Source organism: Platalea leucorodia (genome assembly GCF_965183815.1).
Source record: "Platalea leucorodia genome assembly, chromosome: 5".
In the NCBI taxonomy this organism is placed as follows: domain Eukaryota; kingdom Metazoa; phylum Chordata; class Aves; order Pelecaniformes; family Threskiornithidae; genus Platalea; species Platalea leucorodia.
In genome coordinates, this window is record NC_138827.1 from 16,096,288 (window position 1) to 16,115,809 (window position 19,522).

The 19,522-nt window shown below is 53.6% G+C and overlaps 1 protein-coding gene across 3 annotated transcripts; it reads left to right on the forward strand.

The window, feature by feature from the left end:
• Window positions 1-726: 726 nt before the first annotated feature.
• Window positions 727-19,515, forward strand: ALKBH5 (alkB homolog 5, RNA demethylase). 3 transcript variants are annotated; one of them, XM_082312777.1, is made up of 5 exons: window positions 727-872; window positions 1,102-1,927; window positions 8,513-8,593; window positions 13,006-13,161; window positions 14,915-19,515. In XM_082312777.1, exons 2-5 carry the CDS (start codon window positions 1,206-1,208, stop codon window positions 15,096-15,098), a joined length of 1,143 nt encoding a protein of 380 aa, XP_082168903.1. In that variant the 5' UTR covers window positions 727-872; window positions 1,102-1,205; the 3' UTR covers window positions 15,099-19,515. The 3 variants fall into 3 exon arrangements, with proteins under 3 accessions (XP_082168903.1, XP_082168905.1, XP_082168904.1); XM_082312778.1 differs by having other exon boundaries at window positions 731-872; window positions 1,105-1,927; XM_082312779.1 differs by lacking the exon at window positions 8,513-8,593.
• The last annotated feature ends 7 nt before the right edge of the window (window positions 19,516-19,522 follow it).

Below are 19,522 nucleotides of genomic sequence, written 5' to 3' on the forward strand. Positions count from 1 at the left end.
TGCCTGTTTCCCCCCCGTGCCTCAGTTTCCCCCATCCCCGTGCCTCAGTTTCCCCGTGCCCCCATCCATCAGCCTCCCCCAGCCCTCCGCCGCGCTCCCCCCCGTCTCCCCGCCGGCAGCCCGGGGGTTGCCCGCTGCCGGTGTGGGGGAGCCCGGCCGGGAGCGCGGTGCCCCCGGGTGACCCCCGCCCGCCTGTCCCGCTCCCCCCGCCCGCCAGGGGGCGGTCGCGCGCCGCCGCCGCGCGCCCGCAGGCAGCTCGGCGGCCACCCCAACCCCTGCTCGCTAGGCCCCCCGCGCCGCTCGCCAGCCACCCAATCGGCCGCCGGCTCGGGCCGCTCGCGCCCGCCCCTCGGCCAATCAGCGGCGAGCCGGGAGGCGGGGCGGGGCGTCGCGGCGCTGCCGGTACCCGTTACGGCGCGAGGCGAGGGCGGAGGTGGCGGCGGCCGGGCGGGGCGGGGCGGGGCGGGGCCGCCGCGTCGCCGTACGTGCGTGCGAGGGGCGGGGCCGGGGGGGGCAGTGGCGGCGGCGGCGGGGCGCGTGCGCGGCGGGGCGGGGCGGGTGCGGTGGGCGGCCCCGCGGCGATCCGGGATGTCGGGCTGGCTGCTGGTGACGTAGCGCGCCGCTCGCGCCGCGGGAAGGGCCGCGCGAGACCCCCGGCCGCCGCCGCCCCCCGGCCCGGCCCGGCCCGGCCCCCCCACTCCGCGCCCCCCCCCCCCCCCGCCATGGGCAGCGCCGCGGCGGCGGGAGCGGGCAGGGCTCCGAGCCGCGCCGGGGCCGCCGCTGGGCATGTGCCAGGCCCGGCCGCCGCGTGAGCGCCGCCGGCGGTACCGGCAGCACCGGCAGCATTGTCCGCGCCCGCCCCGGGCGAAGCCGTGAGTGTGGCGTCCGCCGGGCCGCCCCCTTCCCCCCGGGAGGGGCGTCGCGGCGGGAGGGAAGGAGGGTAGGGGGCGGGCGGGAGCCGTGCCGCCCGCCGGGAGTGGGGTCCCGTCTCCTCGGGGCGGGGGGGGGGGTTGAGGGTGGCGAGCCGGGCTCCCCGGGTCGCGGTGCCGGGAGGCGCGGGGGTCCCGTCCTCACCTCCCCGTTCCTGCGGGGCTCTTCCAGCAGGGCGGCGGGTGCCATGAATAGCAGCTGCGCGTCCCCCGCCGCCGCCGCCCGCCGCCGCCTGCAGCGCCGGGATCGATAGAGGCGGGGGCTGCGGACGCACTATGGCTGGCAGCGGCTACACGGACCTGCGGGAGAAGCTCAAGTCCATGATGCCCTACCGGGACGGCCACAAAGGCGGCGGCGGCGGCAGCCTCCCGCGGGAGCCCCCCGAACCCCCCTACGATCGCAAACGCCGGCACCAGGAGGATTCCGGCTCCGAGCCCAGTGACTACGAGGAGCAGAAGGAGGAAGAAGAAGCTCGGAAAGTCAAAAGCGGCATCCGCCAGCTTCGCCTCTTCAGCGCCGAGGAGTGCGCCAAGATCGAAGCTCGGATCGAGGACGTGGTGTCCCGGGCAGAGAAGGGGCTCTACAAGGAGCACACGGTGGATCGGGCGCCGCTGCGGAACAAGTATTTTTTTGGGGAGGGCTACACCTACGGGTCTCAGCTGCAGCGACGAGGCCCCGGCCAGGAACGTCTGTACCCACGGGGGGAGGTGGACGCCATCCCCGAGTGGGTGCACGACCTGGTGATCAGGAAGCTGGTGGAGCATCGGGTGATTCCCGAGGGCTTTGTGAACAGTGCCGTCATCAACGACTACCAGCCGGGGGGCTGCATTGTCTCCCACGTGGACCCCATCCATATCTTTGAGAGGCCCATCGTCTCTGTCTCCTTCTTCAGCGACTCAGCGCTCTGCTTCGGGTGTAAATTCCAGTTCAAACCCATCAGGGTCTCGGAGCCTGTTCTCTTCCTGCCCGTGAAGAGGGGAAGCGTCACGGTGCTCAGGTAACTCGCCCGCATTGCCAAGGCCTCCGCTAACGTGCTGGGGCTCGATTGTGTAACGCTAATCACGAGGCACGTGGATGCACACCCCGACGGCAGCTCGGGCTTGATCTCGCCCGCCTGTAGGCGTGCAGGGTCTCGCTGCGGTGGAAGGGGGTGAAGGAAGGATCTGGGGGGGGGGGGGTCCTGCCACCATGGTGGATGGGGATTTGGGTGGGTGATTGATTTTGGTTGGGTGCCCTCTCAGTGGAGCTTGAGGCGAGTCTTGGCGGGAGTGTCGCTGCTGGTGGAGCTGAGTTTTGCCATGGTTCCTGTAAACGGTTAAAATAACACATCGAGGCACAAAATGGATCCTCTGCCCAAGAGCGGTCAGAGCAGAGCAGCTGGTTGGGACGGGGCTCCTGAGTCTATTCTTAGCTCGGCCGGTGCCTCCCTGACCTGACCTTAAGCGTGGAGAGGAGGTGTGAACGGCCTCATCTTCCCAGTCTGTAAACTGGGAATACTGAACCCTCTCCTGCTCGATGCCGATGGGGATACCGGAGTGCAGAGCCCCATGGGACTATCACTTGGAAGCGCGGTGGGTCACGGGTGGAAGGCACGACTTGACGTGCGTTTTTGGAAGTGGGGAAAGAGCTGTAGAGGTGAAATGACCTGCCCAAGGTCATGCAGCCGGTTGGTAGTAAAGCTGGGATTGGCACTGGCAAACGCCTGCTTCCTAATCCCCGCTGCCTCCCGGTACGCGCTGGGCGGGCAGAACGGGCAGGTAAGGGGACAGGCAGGGTGTGCGTAGGGACCCGCCGACATCCAGGTCCTGGGGGGGGCGGCTCGAAGCCCAGCGCCGGGGCTGCCTGACTTGGTGAGCACTAGTCCCTCGTGTCCCTGAAGGTCAGAGGGCTCCCTGCCAGGAGCAGGGATCGCCCGGACCCTGCCAGCAGTACTCCAAGCTACCAACTGCATCCTTGTTTGGGGTTTTATTTTTTGGACTGGTGAAGGTCCAGGCTGGTTTTCAGGGCTCCCAGGCGGTAACACAATCCCCTGCTTTGGCTTGTAAAGTGATCGCCGCAGGGTTCGGGAAGGAATTTTTTCCCCCACGTACACGCAGCCTCGCACCGTTGACTAGTGCATCCAATAATAAATGGTGAGATCTCGCGTAGCTTTTATCTCGGAAAAGCTGCACAAACATTAACTAATCCTTGCCGTACCCCTGGCGTTAGGTAACTTCTGTGGATTAGCAAGGGATGAGGGAGGCTGCGGAGGGAAGTGGGAACAGTGCTGAGGAAATTTTCTTGTTCTCTGGTGGATTGATCAGGGCAGGGAGGGTGCAGGGGCAGGAGCAGGAGCAGAGGTCAGGGTGATTTTGTGAAGCGGGACCGGGGGGACCCATCCTGCCACGTGTCCTTTCACCACAGAACAAGCTCTGTCCCCGGGGATGGAGACTGCTGGGTGCGAGGCAGCTGCTCCACTCCCTGACTTCTCCTCTTAGACATGAGGAGGGAAACTTTCTACCCTAATTTTCCTGCTGGTGATGTGAACCCCTGTGCTGCCTTTCCCTGGGGGCCTGGAGTAAATAGTTGTCCTTCCTTTCACAGCCAGAGGTCTTTTTTTTTTTTTTTAGGACAGTGAGAATTTGTTCGTGCTTAGAAGCAGCATGCTGGCAGAGCCATTAATGCAGGGTCAGCCTGTAGTCTTGTAGTCAAAGCTGCTAGGAAAACTCTTGTGGCCTTATGTCCAAAGGGGGATCGAGACTTCACCATGGGGGATGCCGGGAGGAAGGAGAGGTGCTTTTCTCTGCTCCAGGACCAGAGAACGATGTTTTCTTATCCCAGACTCTCGATCTTCTCCCAGAACTGCTGGGAAGAGGCAGCTGGCTCACAGCTCTCAGAACTGGAGCCGGGTGTTTCCCAGGCCTGTGCGTTCGGGTTGGTGGCCAGCATCACCTGGGTGCCCTAATCAGTTTATTAATGCGGCTGAAGCGATCGTACAAATCAAACGAAGATCTCTTTTAACTCTGACTAGAAGGATTGGTTTCTGACCGACCCACTGCTGGCGTTAGATGTTCTGCTTTCTAGCAAATAATAGACTTTAAAAAGGGGGATTATTTCAATTTCGGTATAGCAGTTAGCAGATACTTAGCACTCGCTTAAGGGAGATTCTGCCAAAGTGATTGTTCCGTGATGATATGATCCTGGCTGGATGCAAGTTCCTCGACTCCCGCAGATCTCCTTGTCTCCCCTCTAACCCCAGCAATTTGGGAGGAGCGGGGAGAGCTGCAGACCATGGGTAGGCTCTCAGGGGTGTATCTCGGAAATCCAGCCCTTGGTCATGTTTAAGTCAACTCCTCAAACTTGGCTTTTTCTCCTCTCAGTAAACAGTTGCTGAAGGCAGTTGCCCTGGAGATAGGGAAACGGCGCAGATAGAAATGGCATGCTCGTAATGTCTGTGATTCAAATATTGCTGGGTCAGTGGCTGCTGCTGGCATGCTGCCTTTCTGGGGAAGCCGGGGTAGCCATGTGCGTTTACTTACCCCATGGAAATCGCGAGGATCTAAAGCAAGCTGTTGGATCTCTCTCTTTGCCCCCACATCGTTCTTGGGCTCTCTCCAGATCACACCTGTCCTGTTCCTGCTCTCGGCAGCCTATTCCAAATTGTCCTCTGGATTTTGTAGCCAGCTATCCGTCAGGGAGTTTGCAGAGGGGCTTTCCCCATATCCCTCCCTTGCCTTTATTTGCCTACCGTGAAGCAGGCTGTGGTGTTTGCAAACACTGAACCTGCCTCAAACTTGCTGGAAAGTATTCAGATCTCAAATGACAGGTTAGTGTTTAAAAGGTGGAATGGAGATCTTCGTGGCTGGGCTGTGCACCTCTGCCAGCAGGACAGAGGCTGAGCCACCCTGTGACCTGCTAACGAGCCCTTTGCTCTTCCAGCAAGGCACTTTTTCCTCTCTTTTCGCATCTGCAGTGAAGATTTGCCCTTGTAGGTTCTGACATCTAGAAGAAGACCTTCTCCAGTTCTCTCCTCCCACAGCCCCAGGAAGCGGGTGCTCCTGCAGGTTTGTCCTGCTGCCAGCCAGGCCAAGAGAAAGCGGCAGCACCACCTCGGTCTGTGCTGCTCTTCTCGGGCAGTCGGAGTTAAGTTGGATTTCAGTCCTGTGGACCATCAGCTGTCTGTTGGGGGCTGCTGGCTAGACTGCATTTGTGGGTTTCCTTCCTTTTTTTTTTTTTTTTTTTTTTTTTAAAAAGAATTTATAAGCATCAATCGATAGAAGCAGAGGGGAGGAGATGGAGGATTTTGTCCATTCATCTGGGAAACACGTGCTTTGACAAATGCTTAGCCTGGAAAAAAAAGGAAAAGGGGCTGGGGGGAGGCTGCAGAGGTGGGTGGTTCCAGCCGGACCCCTGTGCCGCACCGTGCCCCGCAGCTGCTGTCGTAGGGAGCAGATCTCGGCACCGAGACAACTTTTGGTTAACTGATGTGTGATGCATCTCAGCACAGTGGTTGGAAATAGTGCACTTGCAGTTAGCCAGAGGAACAAATGACCAAAGGTAACGTGTCCCAAGTTCTGAGAGCTTGTACGCCATACGGGCTTCCCTTCTGCAGCTGGCGAGTGTCTCCCCGCTGTTTGTAATAGCAGTGGAAACATCGGGATGTTTGTCGCTCCTGTTGTCTCGAGGCATGCCTGATGGTAGCATAGTCAGAGCTGGTTGGAGTCTCTGGAGGATGAACCTGCTTTCTTCCCGGCTGGAGGAATCTCTCCACAGCTGCCTGGATTAGATGCTTTTCCAGAAAAGTCTGATGCCTCAGAACAGGCCGTTGCTGCAGAGGAAGTTCTGTGTGTGCCAGTGGTGATGAGGCAAATAGATTTGTTCAAGCTCTGCTTGAACTGGTCCGTGTCACATCCGTGGTTTGTGGCAGCAGCTTTCCTGAACCACAAGTAAAGCCTTGAGCTGCTCAAACCCTGTGATGGGCTGGTGTGTGAGGTCCCTCTCCCTGCGAGCTGGCCTGGCTGTCGTCAACCCCTAGAAATATTTCTCGTTAGAGACTCTGCAGAACTTCAGGGCCTCCTTTCTGGTGATGTTTGTACAAAAAAATCTGCTTTCATCTCCATGTGAGTCAGTTATGTTGTGGCTCGGCAGCAGCTTTTCTGGACTGAGAAAGAGACTCGGGGAGGAGTTGGGGGTGTAAGATCTGACAGGTTAGTTAGGAGTTGGGGTGTTAGTTGCGGGAGCGCGTGGATAGCATCTGCACCTCCCCGTGTTCTTCTGTGAAATGCTCTAGACTGGAGATGTCATGCTTGGGTGTGCTCGTGGGCAGCAATTTAGTGTTTTCCTTACCAAGCTATCTCTTACCTCGTGCTTTGGATTTATTCTCTGGGCAAGAAATCTCTCGGTAGACCCTCGATATCATTATGAGTGTTTTGTTCCAGCGTCTGCCCCGTCACCCATCATCAGGATGTGGCAAGGCCGGGCAGTGGGTAAGTTCGTGCTGGCACAAAGCAGAACAAATGTGACACAACCAAATAATCTTTTTCTTCCATTTCTCTGCCTGGTGCCTGTGCGACCCCCTTTGGTGGAGGGCCATGCAGAGAGACGCCATCACTATATCTGATATGGTGCAAGCTGAGTTTTCCCACACCAGCGTGGCACTGGCGCAGACTGGTGGGTCCCCATTAGGGCCTCAGACTGGAGTGCTGGGGCTGTTGCTTTGGTGCTGCTCGTGTGCGTCTGGGACCACGAGCTCTGCTGGGCACCAATCTGAAAGCGAGCTGGAAAGCAGGTTCCTGCTTGGGGAGTGAGAATGAGTGGCCAGGCTGACATCTCATGGTGGAGAGTGCAGGTCTGGAAGCAGACCTTTTCCTGATGTTCAGGGTGTCACTGAGGACATGCTGAGTTGAATGTTAACGTGGGTGATATTAATGAATTCGCTGGAGCTTGACGCAGAGATTCCTGGAACATAATAGAGCATCATTATAAGCCCCTTCGCATAACGCGGTCTTGTTCTGCAGTGCCCCGGAGGACGGGGGGGATGGACATCAACCCCTGTTTTAACTGATCAGGTTTTAGACTCTTAACTCTCTTCTGAAAGAGAGAGGTGTGCACTTCTCAGTGAGTGGGTGGGTTATCTAACCAGATAAAGGAAACCCGGTCCTGTCCCCAGAGAAGACCTGCATGTGCATGATCTGTTCTCTGCTCTGAGCGTCCTGAATAACCTGCAAGCCGATGACCCGGGCTGTGCTCCTGGAGGGCCAGCTGACAGCCAGCGTGGCAGCAGCTTCACGGTAAAGCCTTGTGGGGAGAGTGGGCTTGGTGATTTCTGCTTCAGGTTAAACTAGCGTGGGGGTGAGCAGCATGAGCATGGGCATGAGCAGCCTTTGCCCAGGTCCCTTCAAAGGTCTTCCTGTCCTTGCCAGCTGTTTCAGGAGGCTGTGAAGGCGTTTACCTTTTCTTTTCCCTGTATTGGACTTTAGAAGGCTCTTTTGTGAACAGACACTCTCCAAACAGCAGGTAGAGGGCAGGCCCACCTCTCAGACCTGCTCATTAGCACCCACGTGAGTGACGAGATATGCTCCTGGCAAGGTGGTTTGTGTGTCCGAGCAGGCATGATGGCCGCTCTCCACAGACCCCCTGCGATCTCACGTGCTGCGCTGGACCCCAGGATTTGTGCTGAACAACAGAGGCAGCCACAAGAAAAACACTCCTCTCTGTTGTGGGTATCTGGGGCTGTCACTGGCCATGGCTTTGCTCCTGCCTGCTAGAAACGTGGAGTAGGTGTAGTCATCTCATCCAGCAAAACACTCCTGCTGAGAACAGCTACTGTGTGGCCATGTAGCTGCTCGAGCCTGGTGTAATTTTCCTCAGCCCAGGTAGCTGTCTTGCCTTGTGAGCCCTGTGGCAGGGAGGTTTTAGGAGTGCAGCTTGGTTTGCAGGTCTGAATTTAAAGGTTACCCCACGTGCGTTGTGTTGGGCTGTGCTGAGGGGTGATGTTTGTACCGTGGCTGAGGACGTGCCACACGGGGGGTAGCCGGGAGGATGAGGGTGCTGAGATGGCGGCGTCTGTGCCCAGGTGAGGGGGGTAAGACACTCAACTCTTACCACTGCTGCACCCCCTCCTCAACTAGCAAATCTTCTCATTGACTTCAGTACGTGTTCGTGACTGGGTCTGCTGCGCATCTTGGCCAGGAGAGATGGTTTTTCTCGGGGACATGCATGAGAAGGTGCATTGGAGCAATGTTCTGATTTTTCCCCCTGTTGCTCTCTTAATTTCTTGATAAATGATTGGCTGAATTTACACTCCATAAACTCATTTTCTACATGTCTTATTTCACAACATTGTGGCAGGTGGCAGTTTCCTCTGGTGTATGCTAAAAAATTGAGTCCAAAAAAACCCAAAAAGCCCTGTGTCCTCATTCTTTCCTGAAGTTTCTTCTTTCCTATAAGTCTAGCTCCCATGTGCCTGGGGAATGGTGTTTGGAGGAGGAATTCCTGGTGGAAGTTAGGAAACGGCTGGCCAAACTGACTTGTTGAGACTGGCAACTACTTTCTACTTCTGCCTGTCATCTTTCTCACAGTGTGTTTTTGGTTTTTTTGTCAGTGGATATGCAGCTGATGAAATTACACACTGTATTCGACCACAGGACATCAAGGAGAGAAGAGCTGTCATCATCCTTCGAAAGTAAGTGTTGAAGCCCTCTGGACAGTAAGATAAACTTGGATGTGGTGTTAAAGATACACTTTAAAACTGCCTTACTGGTTAATTTGCTGGCTTGATCTTGTATTTTAATTAGATGTCACTCTGGTGGTCACTTGTGTCTTGCCATACCCATCGCTTGGCTGGTGGAAGTAGATGGAACTTGTTATTGCAGAGTTAATCACTTCTTGGCTCTGTTCAGCAGTACTTCATTGCGATGTCTGGGTTTGCAAGCGCTATTCATGTCCAAACACCTGGCTTTCATTGCCTGCCTAACTCCAAATGGCTAGGATTTCAAACTCTCTTGTTTTGGGCTGTGTATTCAGGTGTCTGGTCATATGATACCCGCGTGCGTCAGTTACCTGGACGGTCCTTTGAAGCTGATGCTTACGATGAAGAATCTCCTATAAAGCAGATGAAGTTTTCTGGGTAGCATGGCTTTCATTTCCTGGGGAGAGGGAGGAAGACACTGGCTTCAAAGGGAAACGGATGCAGTGAATTTAGTGATCACTTTACAGAGCTTGTCCTTCAAGTCGGCGTTGGGAAGCCAAGCTCTGTAAGCTCTATCGCACGCTTCCTGTTTTAGAAGATACACTGTCCTGGTCAGCTGATGGCATTTCATCAGCCAGTGTCTGTTCCTAAGCTCTTCAGAAAAGAAAATGGGAGGGGGAAAAAAAAAAAAAAACACAACCAAAACAAACCAATCCCATCCCAAACTCCCTCAGTATAACTTTTTTTTGTGCCCAGAAATTTCCTCTCCCATCAGCTCCTTCTACTAGGAGACAAAAAATGTGACTGCCACATGTTGGCCCACGTTGATTGTGCCTTAGAAGGTGTTAGCAGTAATTCTGCTGTCAAGAAATCTTTTTGCAAGTGAAAACACACATGACTTGAGAACTTAAAACCCAGACGAAAGCGTGGGCATCAGGGCAGGGCTGCAGTTGTGGCCCAGGCTGGCATAAGGCTAGCAGGCAAGTGGTCTAGATTCAGACTTGCTGAGCCTTTGGACAGCTTAGTTGGTTTCAAAACAAGTCTGTCAACATTGTGAAGATATGGCACAAAGCCAGTGGAGTGGAGTTGGACATCTGGTTAGAGAGACCCATGAAATGAAGGCAGGAAAAACAGCAGCCCTAAGGCGTTAGCCAGGCAAAATCAGCACAGACCCAAGGAGGCAGGATGCGATGTGGCAGGTGATAGAGTAGGATCAAAGAAAGAAAGATTAGAACCAAACCACCCGATGGTTGGTTATTGCCACGTGAGGTTTAAGGCGAGAGGGTTGTGATAAAAGGCTGTTATGTTCACGTTATTGGTTACTGCAGCCAATGAAAAGCAGTGCGAGTGTTGACGAGCAGCAATGGAAGGCATCTCCAAATCCCGTAGTTGCTTTAGTTGGGCTTTGGGATAGAGAAGCTGCCTGTCCTAGGCTGTGGAGCAGTTACCTGGATAAGACAGACTCGGCTAAATAAGCTAAAGCTGCCCAAACTCGGGCAGATATCTAGCACACATGTTTAAACTGGCTCTATCTCTTGCTTTCGCCAGCCTCTGTAAGCTAAGGGTGTTGAGTTATTTTAGTCTAGCCTGACTGCCCTCAAAGTGCAACTGGGCAAGCACCTGTCTGGCTGAGATGTACCCGGCTGAGCTGGTGCATCACTGCTGAACAGACAAGGCCCATTAGCTCCTAGCAGAGCCATACTGGCTATGTTTGCTTAGCCATCCTTCTGTAGCAGTGTGTCCTTCTGTCTTCCCCTGCTTTTAGGGGCCTGATTTGCTTAGTGTTAGAGCAGAAGTGTCTCTGCCCAGTCATATGCAGACAGCAATGGGCTGACTTGACTGGCAGGCTGAATGAAACCGCAACAGGATTTTTCTCTTGAGCAAAGTGGAAACCCCCTGGTAATTATTTTTGTGTAATCTCCGTAGAGCTTAGCAGCCCTGGTGAATACATGGCAATTGCCTGTTTGCCAAAGGGCGCACTCTGATTGCTGCCAAATAGAGCTTATTAATTGCTGCTTATCCCTTGTGATGGCGGCCATCTCCTCGCCGAGTCCCGTGTGCATGCATGCATGCACAGCAGGGCTGCGGTGACCTTTGTCTGCGCTTGCATCCCCACGGCGTGTATTGCTGCAGCGAATGCCGTTCCCTAGTCCTGGATCATGCGACTTTATGCAGTCTGAAATAGCGTGTTATGCAACCAGGAAAGCAGCTACTTCCGCTGGTAGCCTGCTAGCGCGAGAGGCTCGGGAGCAGCCAGCGGCCTCGTAAAACTCCTCTTCCTCATCTTCGTGGTAAGAATCAGCCCCAAGCTTTCCAGCGGGATCAGATCAGTTGGATCATAGAGCGGCATAAACTTTGCTGCAGCTTGGAGCTGGGATATTCGGCTCTGAATAGGCTGCCAGAGCCTGCTGGGTCCCAGACGTTTGAGTCTGGAGCTGCTCGTGCCTCTGCTCTGAGCGCGTGGTTCCAGAGACGGGTTTTGCTGGCAGCGGCAGGAGAACAAAGCTGTGCAAGCTGGAGAAGCGGCTGGGTTTTGCAGGATGCTTGAGAGCGGCGTGGTTACCAAGTAGGTCATAAACACTTCAGTGCTGTAGTGTGATGATATTTACCGTGTTTCCTGCGTATCGGAGTGCAGGACTGCGGGGAGCCGGCAAGGTTTGGAAGCACTTTGAGCAAGAGGCTGCGGGGGGAGGAACGGCGCTCTCAATTTCATGAGATGCGGAACGAGGTAACATGGGAAGTTGGGATAGAAATGAGACCTATTCAAGCAGGTCTTGAAAGCCATTTTAGAGGGCTTATGCTGCCATTTGTAAGCACTTCTTTCTAAGCAGTTACATCGGGGAGTTATTCTAGTTAACCTGAACTTTGGTAGGTAATTTGCTCTCCATTTTAGTATAGCCCCTCCTCCTACCTACTCCTGCAGCTCATACTTGCGTTGTTCTGTGGACAGAGCGAGCGTGGCTGGTGTTCCCTTGCCCTTGCAGTATATTTGGTGGTTTGTTTTAATTGCAGGCCTGTAGTTGCTGTTGTATTTGAGAGGTATTTAAACCACCGGACTTGTCTGAGGCAGGATCCATAATGCCTCTGGTGTTCTAGCTAGACTGGATCAAGTCCTGGAGCCGAGAACAGTTCAGGACAAGAGCGCTGGGGACTAGCACGGGCTCCAGCCTGGCAGCTGCCTGCAGAAGTGTTCCTTGTTTCTGGCATGCTGGGTGGACTTGGGCTGCAGTGTCCAGCTTTGCGTGTGCCAGCCTGGCATCGCCCTGGTTAACTGAAGAGCCTCTCGCCGATGGTGGAGAGGAAGCTTGGCAACTGGACGTGCTTCCTAATGGGAGCTTGGGTTGGGATTCTCCTGTGGAAACCTCCCTCAGGAGCTAAAGTTCAGCGCTAGAGAGCACGTAGTGATTCTCCCCTTTCTTTCACCCAGACCCCTTCTGTATTCACCCCTAATCCCAAGGAGGGAGACAGGCTGCAGCGACAATATCGGCATGCCTTCCCTTCTGGGAAGTGGCTTGGATCCTCCTGAAACTGGCAGCTCTGGAGCACCAGTACCACCTTTTAGTGTGTTTTGCCCATTCTTAGACTTCAGTCTGTGTTTTGAAATAGACTTCAGCGGTGCTTGTAAGTTGAGACTGGTAACCGTGCTGTGCTTGGAGACGGTGACAGCACCATGGTAAGATGCTGTGCTGTCAAGTTTTCATTCCTGCTGCTCGGTCTGCTGCCTCCCTCCACGTGTGCGTGGGTATAGTCGTGCCTTGGCCAGCAACTGTTCTGCTCTGGGACGAGCTGTGCTTGCTCTTGGGTGTAGCTTGAGTGTGTTTCTATCCCAGCATGAACACAGTGCTGTGCTGCTGGAAGGGATGTGGTGCACCTTCTGTTTGCTAGGCCTTCTCCTGACTTGTACTTCAACTCTTTAAACCTCTTAGTCAAGCTGAGAAACGCCTGACCCCACGAGATCTTGAGACAGTAGGGAGTTTCCAGATAGAAGCAGTTATTACTGTTGTAGGTGATGATGAATTTCACAGGGCATCTCCCAGGTGGCTTAACTGGAGCTGCGAGTTACTGACGAGTCACTGTGATTTCATAGGATTTCACAGGGGCTCCAACACCTCTACTCTGTATCCCATAACTGGGGTTGCAGTGAGCCCAGCACCACTGGCGTTCACCACATGACTACATGTGTCCCTAAGCCTTGCTCTTCCCTCTGCCCAAGGCAGCAAAGCTGCAAGTACCTGGAAGCTGCAGCTTGTTTTGCTGTTGGGCGTAATAGTCCTGATGCTCTTCCTGAGCTTTGTGGCTGGGATTGAGGGTTCTGCTTCAGCGCATCTGGGACAGACTTCTGCTGCAGTGTGCTAGTGGTTCTGTAGAAACTCCTTGCAAATTCTCTTCTCTTTAAATATTTGCAGAACAAGACTAGATGCACCTCGATTGGAAACAAAATCGCTGAGTAGCTCTGTGTTGCCACCAGGTTATAACTCTGACCGTCTATCGGGAAGCAACCGGGACCAGATCCTGAAACCAAAGCGGTCCCATCGCAAAGCAGATCCTGATGCTGCTCACAGGTAGGATGATCTCTCCTAAGAGCGATGTTTTGGATGATATCTCTAGGTCAGTGCATGTCTGAGGTTCCTGGCCTCTGTCAAGAGAGGCTGCGCAGCACACTTAAAAACATCCTAGTTTGCACCTCCCGGGTGCTTTCTGTGGTGTACAGATCTGTTTTATCAGAATGAGGTTCTTTATACGTTCCTCGTAGGCTTGCAGAGGCTAAGCTCTGGCTGTAAGCAGCTTACATTGTTTATCCTGTGAGTGGCATAATGAAGAAGCAATAGATTTGGCTGGCTCTTGATAATGCAGTCATTCAGAACAATAGTTTCCCTGCAGCTAATTATTTTTGACCTCTATTGCCAAGCAACCTGTGCAGCTGTGTTAAACTATATTATGAAAGCAGTCTTGGGAGAGAACATGAGGTTTTGCTATCTGGGAAGGGTGAAGGCCTTCTTGGGAAGCTGCTTAGACCTGTTTTGGTTCCAGAGCTGCATGTGTATATTTTTGTGTGTGTAACCAGACTGTGTGAATGCGTAAGCCTGACCTTCAGGGGAGCTCCTTGGTGAGGTTTCAGACAGCTTGAGCTCTGCAGCAAGGCTTCCCTCAAACACCATCTTGCTCTGTGTGATCGTACTGATAGCCGTGAGTGATAGCCAGTCTGCCAGCTGTCGTGCAGTATTTCTGCTATTCTCCAATTCCAAAGCTTCCCGAGGATCGAGACCGCATTCTCTGTGCATTGTGTAAAAACCAAAAGTTGGCTTGGTCCCGGGGCTTGGCTGCTGTGCAGTCCCAGCCCGTGTTTCAACCTGTCCTGGAGGGAGGAGGGTGGGGATGGCTTGTTTGTGAGCCATGTTCATTCACCTGGACTCTGACTGGGAAGATAGATCAAGAAGAGAAGCTAGCCTGCAAATGAAAGCTTACCTCTGAGCACGCAGTGGGCTGGTATATGATTAGAGAAGCGATCATGCAGGACAAATCTGCAGATCCGAGAGCTGTTTTGAGCCTGATGTGACCTTATCGGGGTGGGGGGGCTTGCATAGACTTCTGCAGCAGATGGGTATCAAAAACATGTTTTTGTCTCCCTTTGGCCTCAAAGACTCCAGTATAACATAGGTAAATAGCACAGATATCAGATAGTGGTATCTCTTAGAGGAACTCAGCGGTTGCCACCTAGGATAAAACAAGTGGTCTGTGCAGCCCAGTCCTACTACGAAGCGATGGCAGGTGAGAGCAGAGGCAGCTTTGCAGAAACAAGAGTTGCGCTGTGCTAATGTTTGAGAGAACTAGCGAGAGGACAGAGGATTTCGGAGCTGTGGTTGGTCCTGCACCACAGGCACCCCAGCAGCTTAAAAAGGAGCTCAGCTCTGTGCTGCGAGTTCTGCTGTAAGAGAGATAGACCCCTCTGCCCAAGGGATGTTTCTTGGGGCCACAAGCTGCACTTAAAAAGAGATGACTGGGCTGTTTGGAAGAGTTCGTGGTGGAGGTAAAGACCAAAACTTGCCGTGGGAAGGGGAAGGACTTGCACCATCAAAAGCAAAGTTCTCAGCCTCCCCATGGCAGATGCAACTCGGTAATCTGTTCCTGCTCTGCTGAGTGCCCAGTACCAGGCGAGCAATGGGGGAACAGTCAGTCATATCACTCAAAGTATGCAAAACTGCGGATGGTGTCCGCAGAAGAGAGTGCCTAAATCCTGTTGTGGATGTGCTCTCACTCCCTCTTTCTCTCTCTTTCTCTCTCTCTCTCTCTCTCTCTCTCTCTCTCTCTCTGTAGGCCACGGATTCTAGAAATGGATAAAGAGGAAAACAGGCGCTCAGTCCTCTTACCAAAACATAGGAGACGGAGCAACTTCAGCTCCGAGAACTATTGGCGAAGGTCTTACGAGTACACGGAGGACTGTGATGAGGAAGAGGAGGATGGCAGCCCAGCCAGGAAAGTTAAAATGAGGCGACACTGAGGATTGCACTTTCCAGGCTCGTGGAGCTGATGAGATTGGCCTCCCGTCTGTGAAAACTTTCTCCTCCCTCTGGCTATTTTCCATCTAGCTTCAGTTTTGGTTTTTCCTTTCAGGCTGAAGAGTAAACAGGAAGGATCTAGCAATTTGTTTTTATGAATGGAGGAATGCTGAGACATACGTAAGGATGGAACATGTCCAGTGCACATGGTGTCCTGAGTCATGGGTCAAACAGGCATCTCTCCCTTAGGAAGCAGATAAAGTTATGCCAGGCTGTCTGTTGGGATTTCTTTTGAAAACACCAAAAAGTTTAACTGTTTCATTGCGCAAGATTCAAGAATTGTATTTTTGTTTTTTGCTTTAACTTTCTTCCTTTCCAAATGCTCTAAATATGATGTTTGACCCCGGGAGCTGAAACTCTCTGTGGTGGCCTCGTATTCCTCGCTTCACCAAAGGGCTCCTTGGTCTGCTCTTACCTAGTTGTTGTTGGGTTTGTTTTAAGGGTGCCCTGCAGTAACTGGAAGTTTGAAGCTTTGCAGACCCCTCTTACTGCAATTAATTTCAAAGGGTTTAGGACATTTTTGTTGCACTTTAGTACCAGTTTTAAATGCCGTAGGTTTCCTTTCCCTTTTCCCAAGCCAGCATGGGCTCGCAGCCTTGTGTCCCTGTGCTGCCCTCTCCGAGAAGAATGTATGTGAGCTTTGGTTTCTCAGTGCTAGTCTGACCAGGGCTATATTTTGGTTGAGGAGGAAGGAAACGCGGCTGGCTTCACTGAGGCTGGCCCAGCATTGACCGAAGGAGTAGGAGAGACGCTGTGCTTGTGAGGACGCTTGCCTTGGGACCCCCTGAGAAAAGCTGTTCTCCAGTGCCTGGGGGACTGGCTTTCGGGCCCCCTGCCCCTTTTAGGTGGAGAGAGTTGAGGTGGCACAGCATCCCATCCCGAGGGACCGGCTGCGCTCTGTCAGAGCGGGAACAGGCGCTGCCTTCGGGGAGCTGGGCAGCTCGGCTGGGGTCTGTCCCCTCCGAGGCTGGCTCTGGGAGCGAGGATGCTGCAAAGGTCTAGTTTGGCCCCAGTTCAGTGCATTCAGCAGCTAGTGCTGCAGCAGTTGCCCACCTCCTCCTGGCTTATTCCTGCACATGTTCCTGGGGTAGGGAGTTTTCTGGTTGCTACAGAAAATACTAAGAATTGGGCACGTGGCCCCGCGGAGTTAGTGTTAGAAAGACTGCTGCCTTCCTCCTCTTCTCCCACCCGGTTTGTGTTAGCCCAGACCGAAGCCTCAGCCTTTTCAAAGTTTGGGGCCCAACACCATATTTAGAACCGTACTTTTAAGAAACTTCCTCCAATTGATTCTTTGAACCCAAGTGTTGGCAGTTGTAAGGAGTAGTCTTATTTTTAAATTTTTACTGCTTTGCCCTCCCTCAAATTGTAGTTTTTCTTAGTGTTGTGTCCCCCACACACTTCATGGTCTGCACGCTTGGCAATAAAAAGACGTAATATATTTTGAAACCCGTTTGCAGCTGTCTTGAGGGGCTCCCAGTCAAAAAAACCCCAAACCCCAGGCATTGTTCCCCGGAATCATTCCTTGGCGATCGAACACGTTTGCTGACATCTGGGTCTCAGTGTCCTTTTCCTTCTCGCTGACTTCTGCAGCTCCTGCCCGTTGGGGTTACTGCTCAGGCTGGATCTAGTGGTCACATTAGGGCAAAGGAAATTCCCATCACCTTCAGCACTGCCGATCTGGAAGGGATTCATAGGTGAGGTCCCCAGTGCCTGTCTCTAATTCTCTTTATCTGATTGCTTTCCTGGCGAGAGCCCCTGTCGGCTCGGTGCGGAGGTATGGGCACAGCCTCGCAGCCAGCCTTCAAAGGAACCAATCTTGTCTGCCCAGAGATCTGAAAGTTCATGCTTCTGCTGCTTCTGAAACCTTAAAAAAAACCTTTTTCAGACCACACTTAGCATTTGAAGCAGTGTTCCTCTCCCTCCCAGCTTTCTGCAGAGAATCTGCGCCAGTTCTTGGCTACAAACCTGTTTTTGGAAAGCTTGGCGTTCCCCTGATAGCAAAACTGCATGCTGGGAGCAGTGTCCCTTCTCTTCCTTACGGCTGGTGCAAGCATCTCCGGCAAGCTAGAGACCTGCTAGCAGGATGCCTAGCAATGGCTGTTTCTAATTGTCTTTCTGGATACATCGTGGACGTGCCCCGTGCCCTCCTCGGTGTCAGGCTCTGCTGCGGGTGCTGCTGATGGTGGCAGTGGTCACTGCCAGAGGTCTTGGCTCTGCGCAGCCCGCTCTCCCCCTCTCCCCCTGCGCCGGCTCCCAATTTTACGCCTACCTCTGCAATAGGATACTGTACCCTGGTGTCAACTCAAAATGAAGCTGGAGGCAGCCTGCCTTTCTGGGGCCGCTTCCCAGAGCAGGACTCGCATTGGCTCTTATCTCCACTGAAGGCTGAACAAGGCATCCTGAGGTCTTACCTCTAGCCCAGTACCAACCATCACCTCATCCCAGTCCTTGTGCAGTCTGTACACGTGCAAGTATCCTTCCTCTCCCAGTTTGTTTCGCTATTCCTGCATGCCATGGTCGGGAGCTCTCCCCTTCTTCCTTCCCCCCTGCCCTGCATCTGTGCGGTGGGTCTGAGCTGGCAGCCGTGACTGGAGGGACAGGAGGAGCTCCTCGCCGGAGCTGCTCTCCAGCCGCCATCTGTTCTCGTGTGCGCTTGGTTTTCAACCTGACTGGTTGGCACTTGACACCTTGGAGAGAGTGAGTGGGATGCAACCGGTCTGACCCGTAGCATCTCTTGGGCAAGGAGTCCCCAGCGTGTAGGCAGGCCATCTTCCCCACTTGTACAGACATTTTCTATATATACACATGGATGTATATGTGTAGATAACATGTTTTTTTAACTCTTTTGCACTGAACAACATCAAAGTGAAACCTTGATTCGAAACCAGAAGACACATTTTTCACATGGATCCAGATGTCTAGATCCCTTACTGTAACCTGCCTGGTAAAACTGTGGCTCAAAACTGCTGGTGATGCCCGTACCTGTTCTCTGTCGCTGGCCGTGTCGGGCTGCCTGCAGGCTTTGGGTCAGGCTGGTGGCATGGGTCTGCTGTGGAGGATGGAGGGTGGTGAGCTCCAGTTCGGAAGCGAAACTCCGTGGGACAGGCTCATGCACAGACCTGACCCCATTGGCTTTGTCATGTCTGTCTTGTCCAGCCTCCTCTCCATCCACCCACAGCAGGTCGTTCATGTAACCTGCTCCACCTGAAACTGGGAATAAGGCTACGTCGAGTGTGATGATCCCACAGCCCAGACCATGAGAACTGCCTTTCCTGAGGAAGGTGGGGTTTGTCCCCGCTTTTCTGCAAAGAGCAGGAGGAATGGGGGTTTGTTACTGTTACCTGTATCTCAAGAAGACTCATTGATCAAACTAAAGCTCTTGCATCGGTCGCGTGGGCTTGATACGTCCGTAGGAAGAGAAAGAAGGGCTGTTTGCTGGCGGTAAGAGGTGAGCTGGCCTAGGGAGGGGCTGCCGGTCTGCCGGCAGGTCCCTGCCGGGCTGGGCTCGGCAGGCAGGCTGCCTGCAGCAGGGGTGCCTAGGTTGCCACATCTGGCTCCACACCTGCTGAACTTTCATCCAGCCGTTAGTCAGGTGAGAGCTGTGACGCTCGGGAGCTGCGATCCCGATCCCAAGGCTCGGCTCATGCCAGAGGTTGGGGGGGGGGGTTGCTGGGGTGCGGGGCTGCCAACCCCATCTCCGGGGTGAGCCGGCACCTGCATGAGCCAACATCTGCCGGGACAAGAGCTCAGCCCTTCAGGTTTCGGTGCTGTTGGCACCTAGCGCTTGCCGCTGTGTGGTCTGAGCCCCATGGGTTGACATGGCTGCCATGCTTTGAGGAGGGCTTGGGGGTGGGGGGGGTGAAGGCTGGGGTCCGGACCCCCGCCAGAGGCAAATCGTCTTTTATCTGCCAAAAGTGTTCCAGATCGGGGGGAGAAATGTTCAGCCGAGAAGCGCGTCTCTGCTCCTTCCTGCACCCCTGCCCACACTTACAAGTTCTGGCTGACTTTAATTTTGTTTTTTAAAGATTCTAATTTTTTTGTTTTGTTACAAATAAAAATAAAAAAATAAAAAAGAAAGTGGCAATATTTTTTTCCGTAAGCTTTTCCTAGGAAAAAGCGTGGTTTGTAACAAAGTTGTACAGTTCTGAAGTTTGAGATATGAGAAGTACTGTGTGAAACACTGTAAATGGGGCAGAGATTATTTTATGTACAGTCTGACGTGGGGGAATCTTTTAATTCTGGTTGATTCTTAGGAAGAATTTGGTTCTTCACTGTCAGGGTTTGGAATTTCACAGTTTCATTATTATTTTTTTTTCTTGTATAGATTGCTGCATTAATTGAATAAAAGCAGAAAGCATCGCTCTGC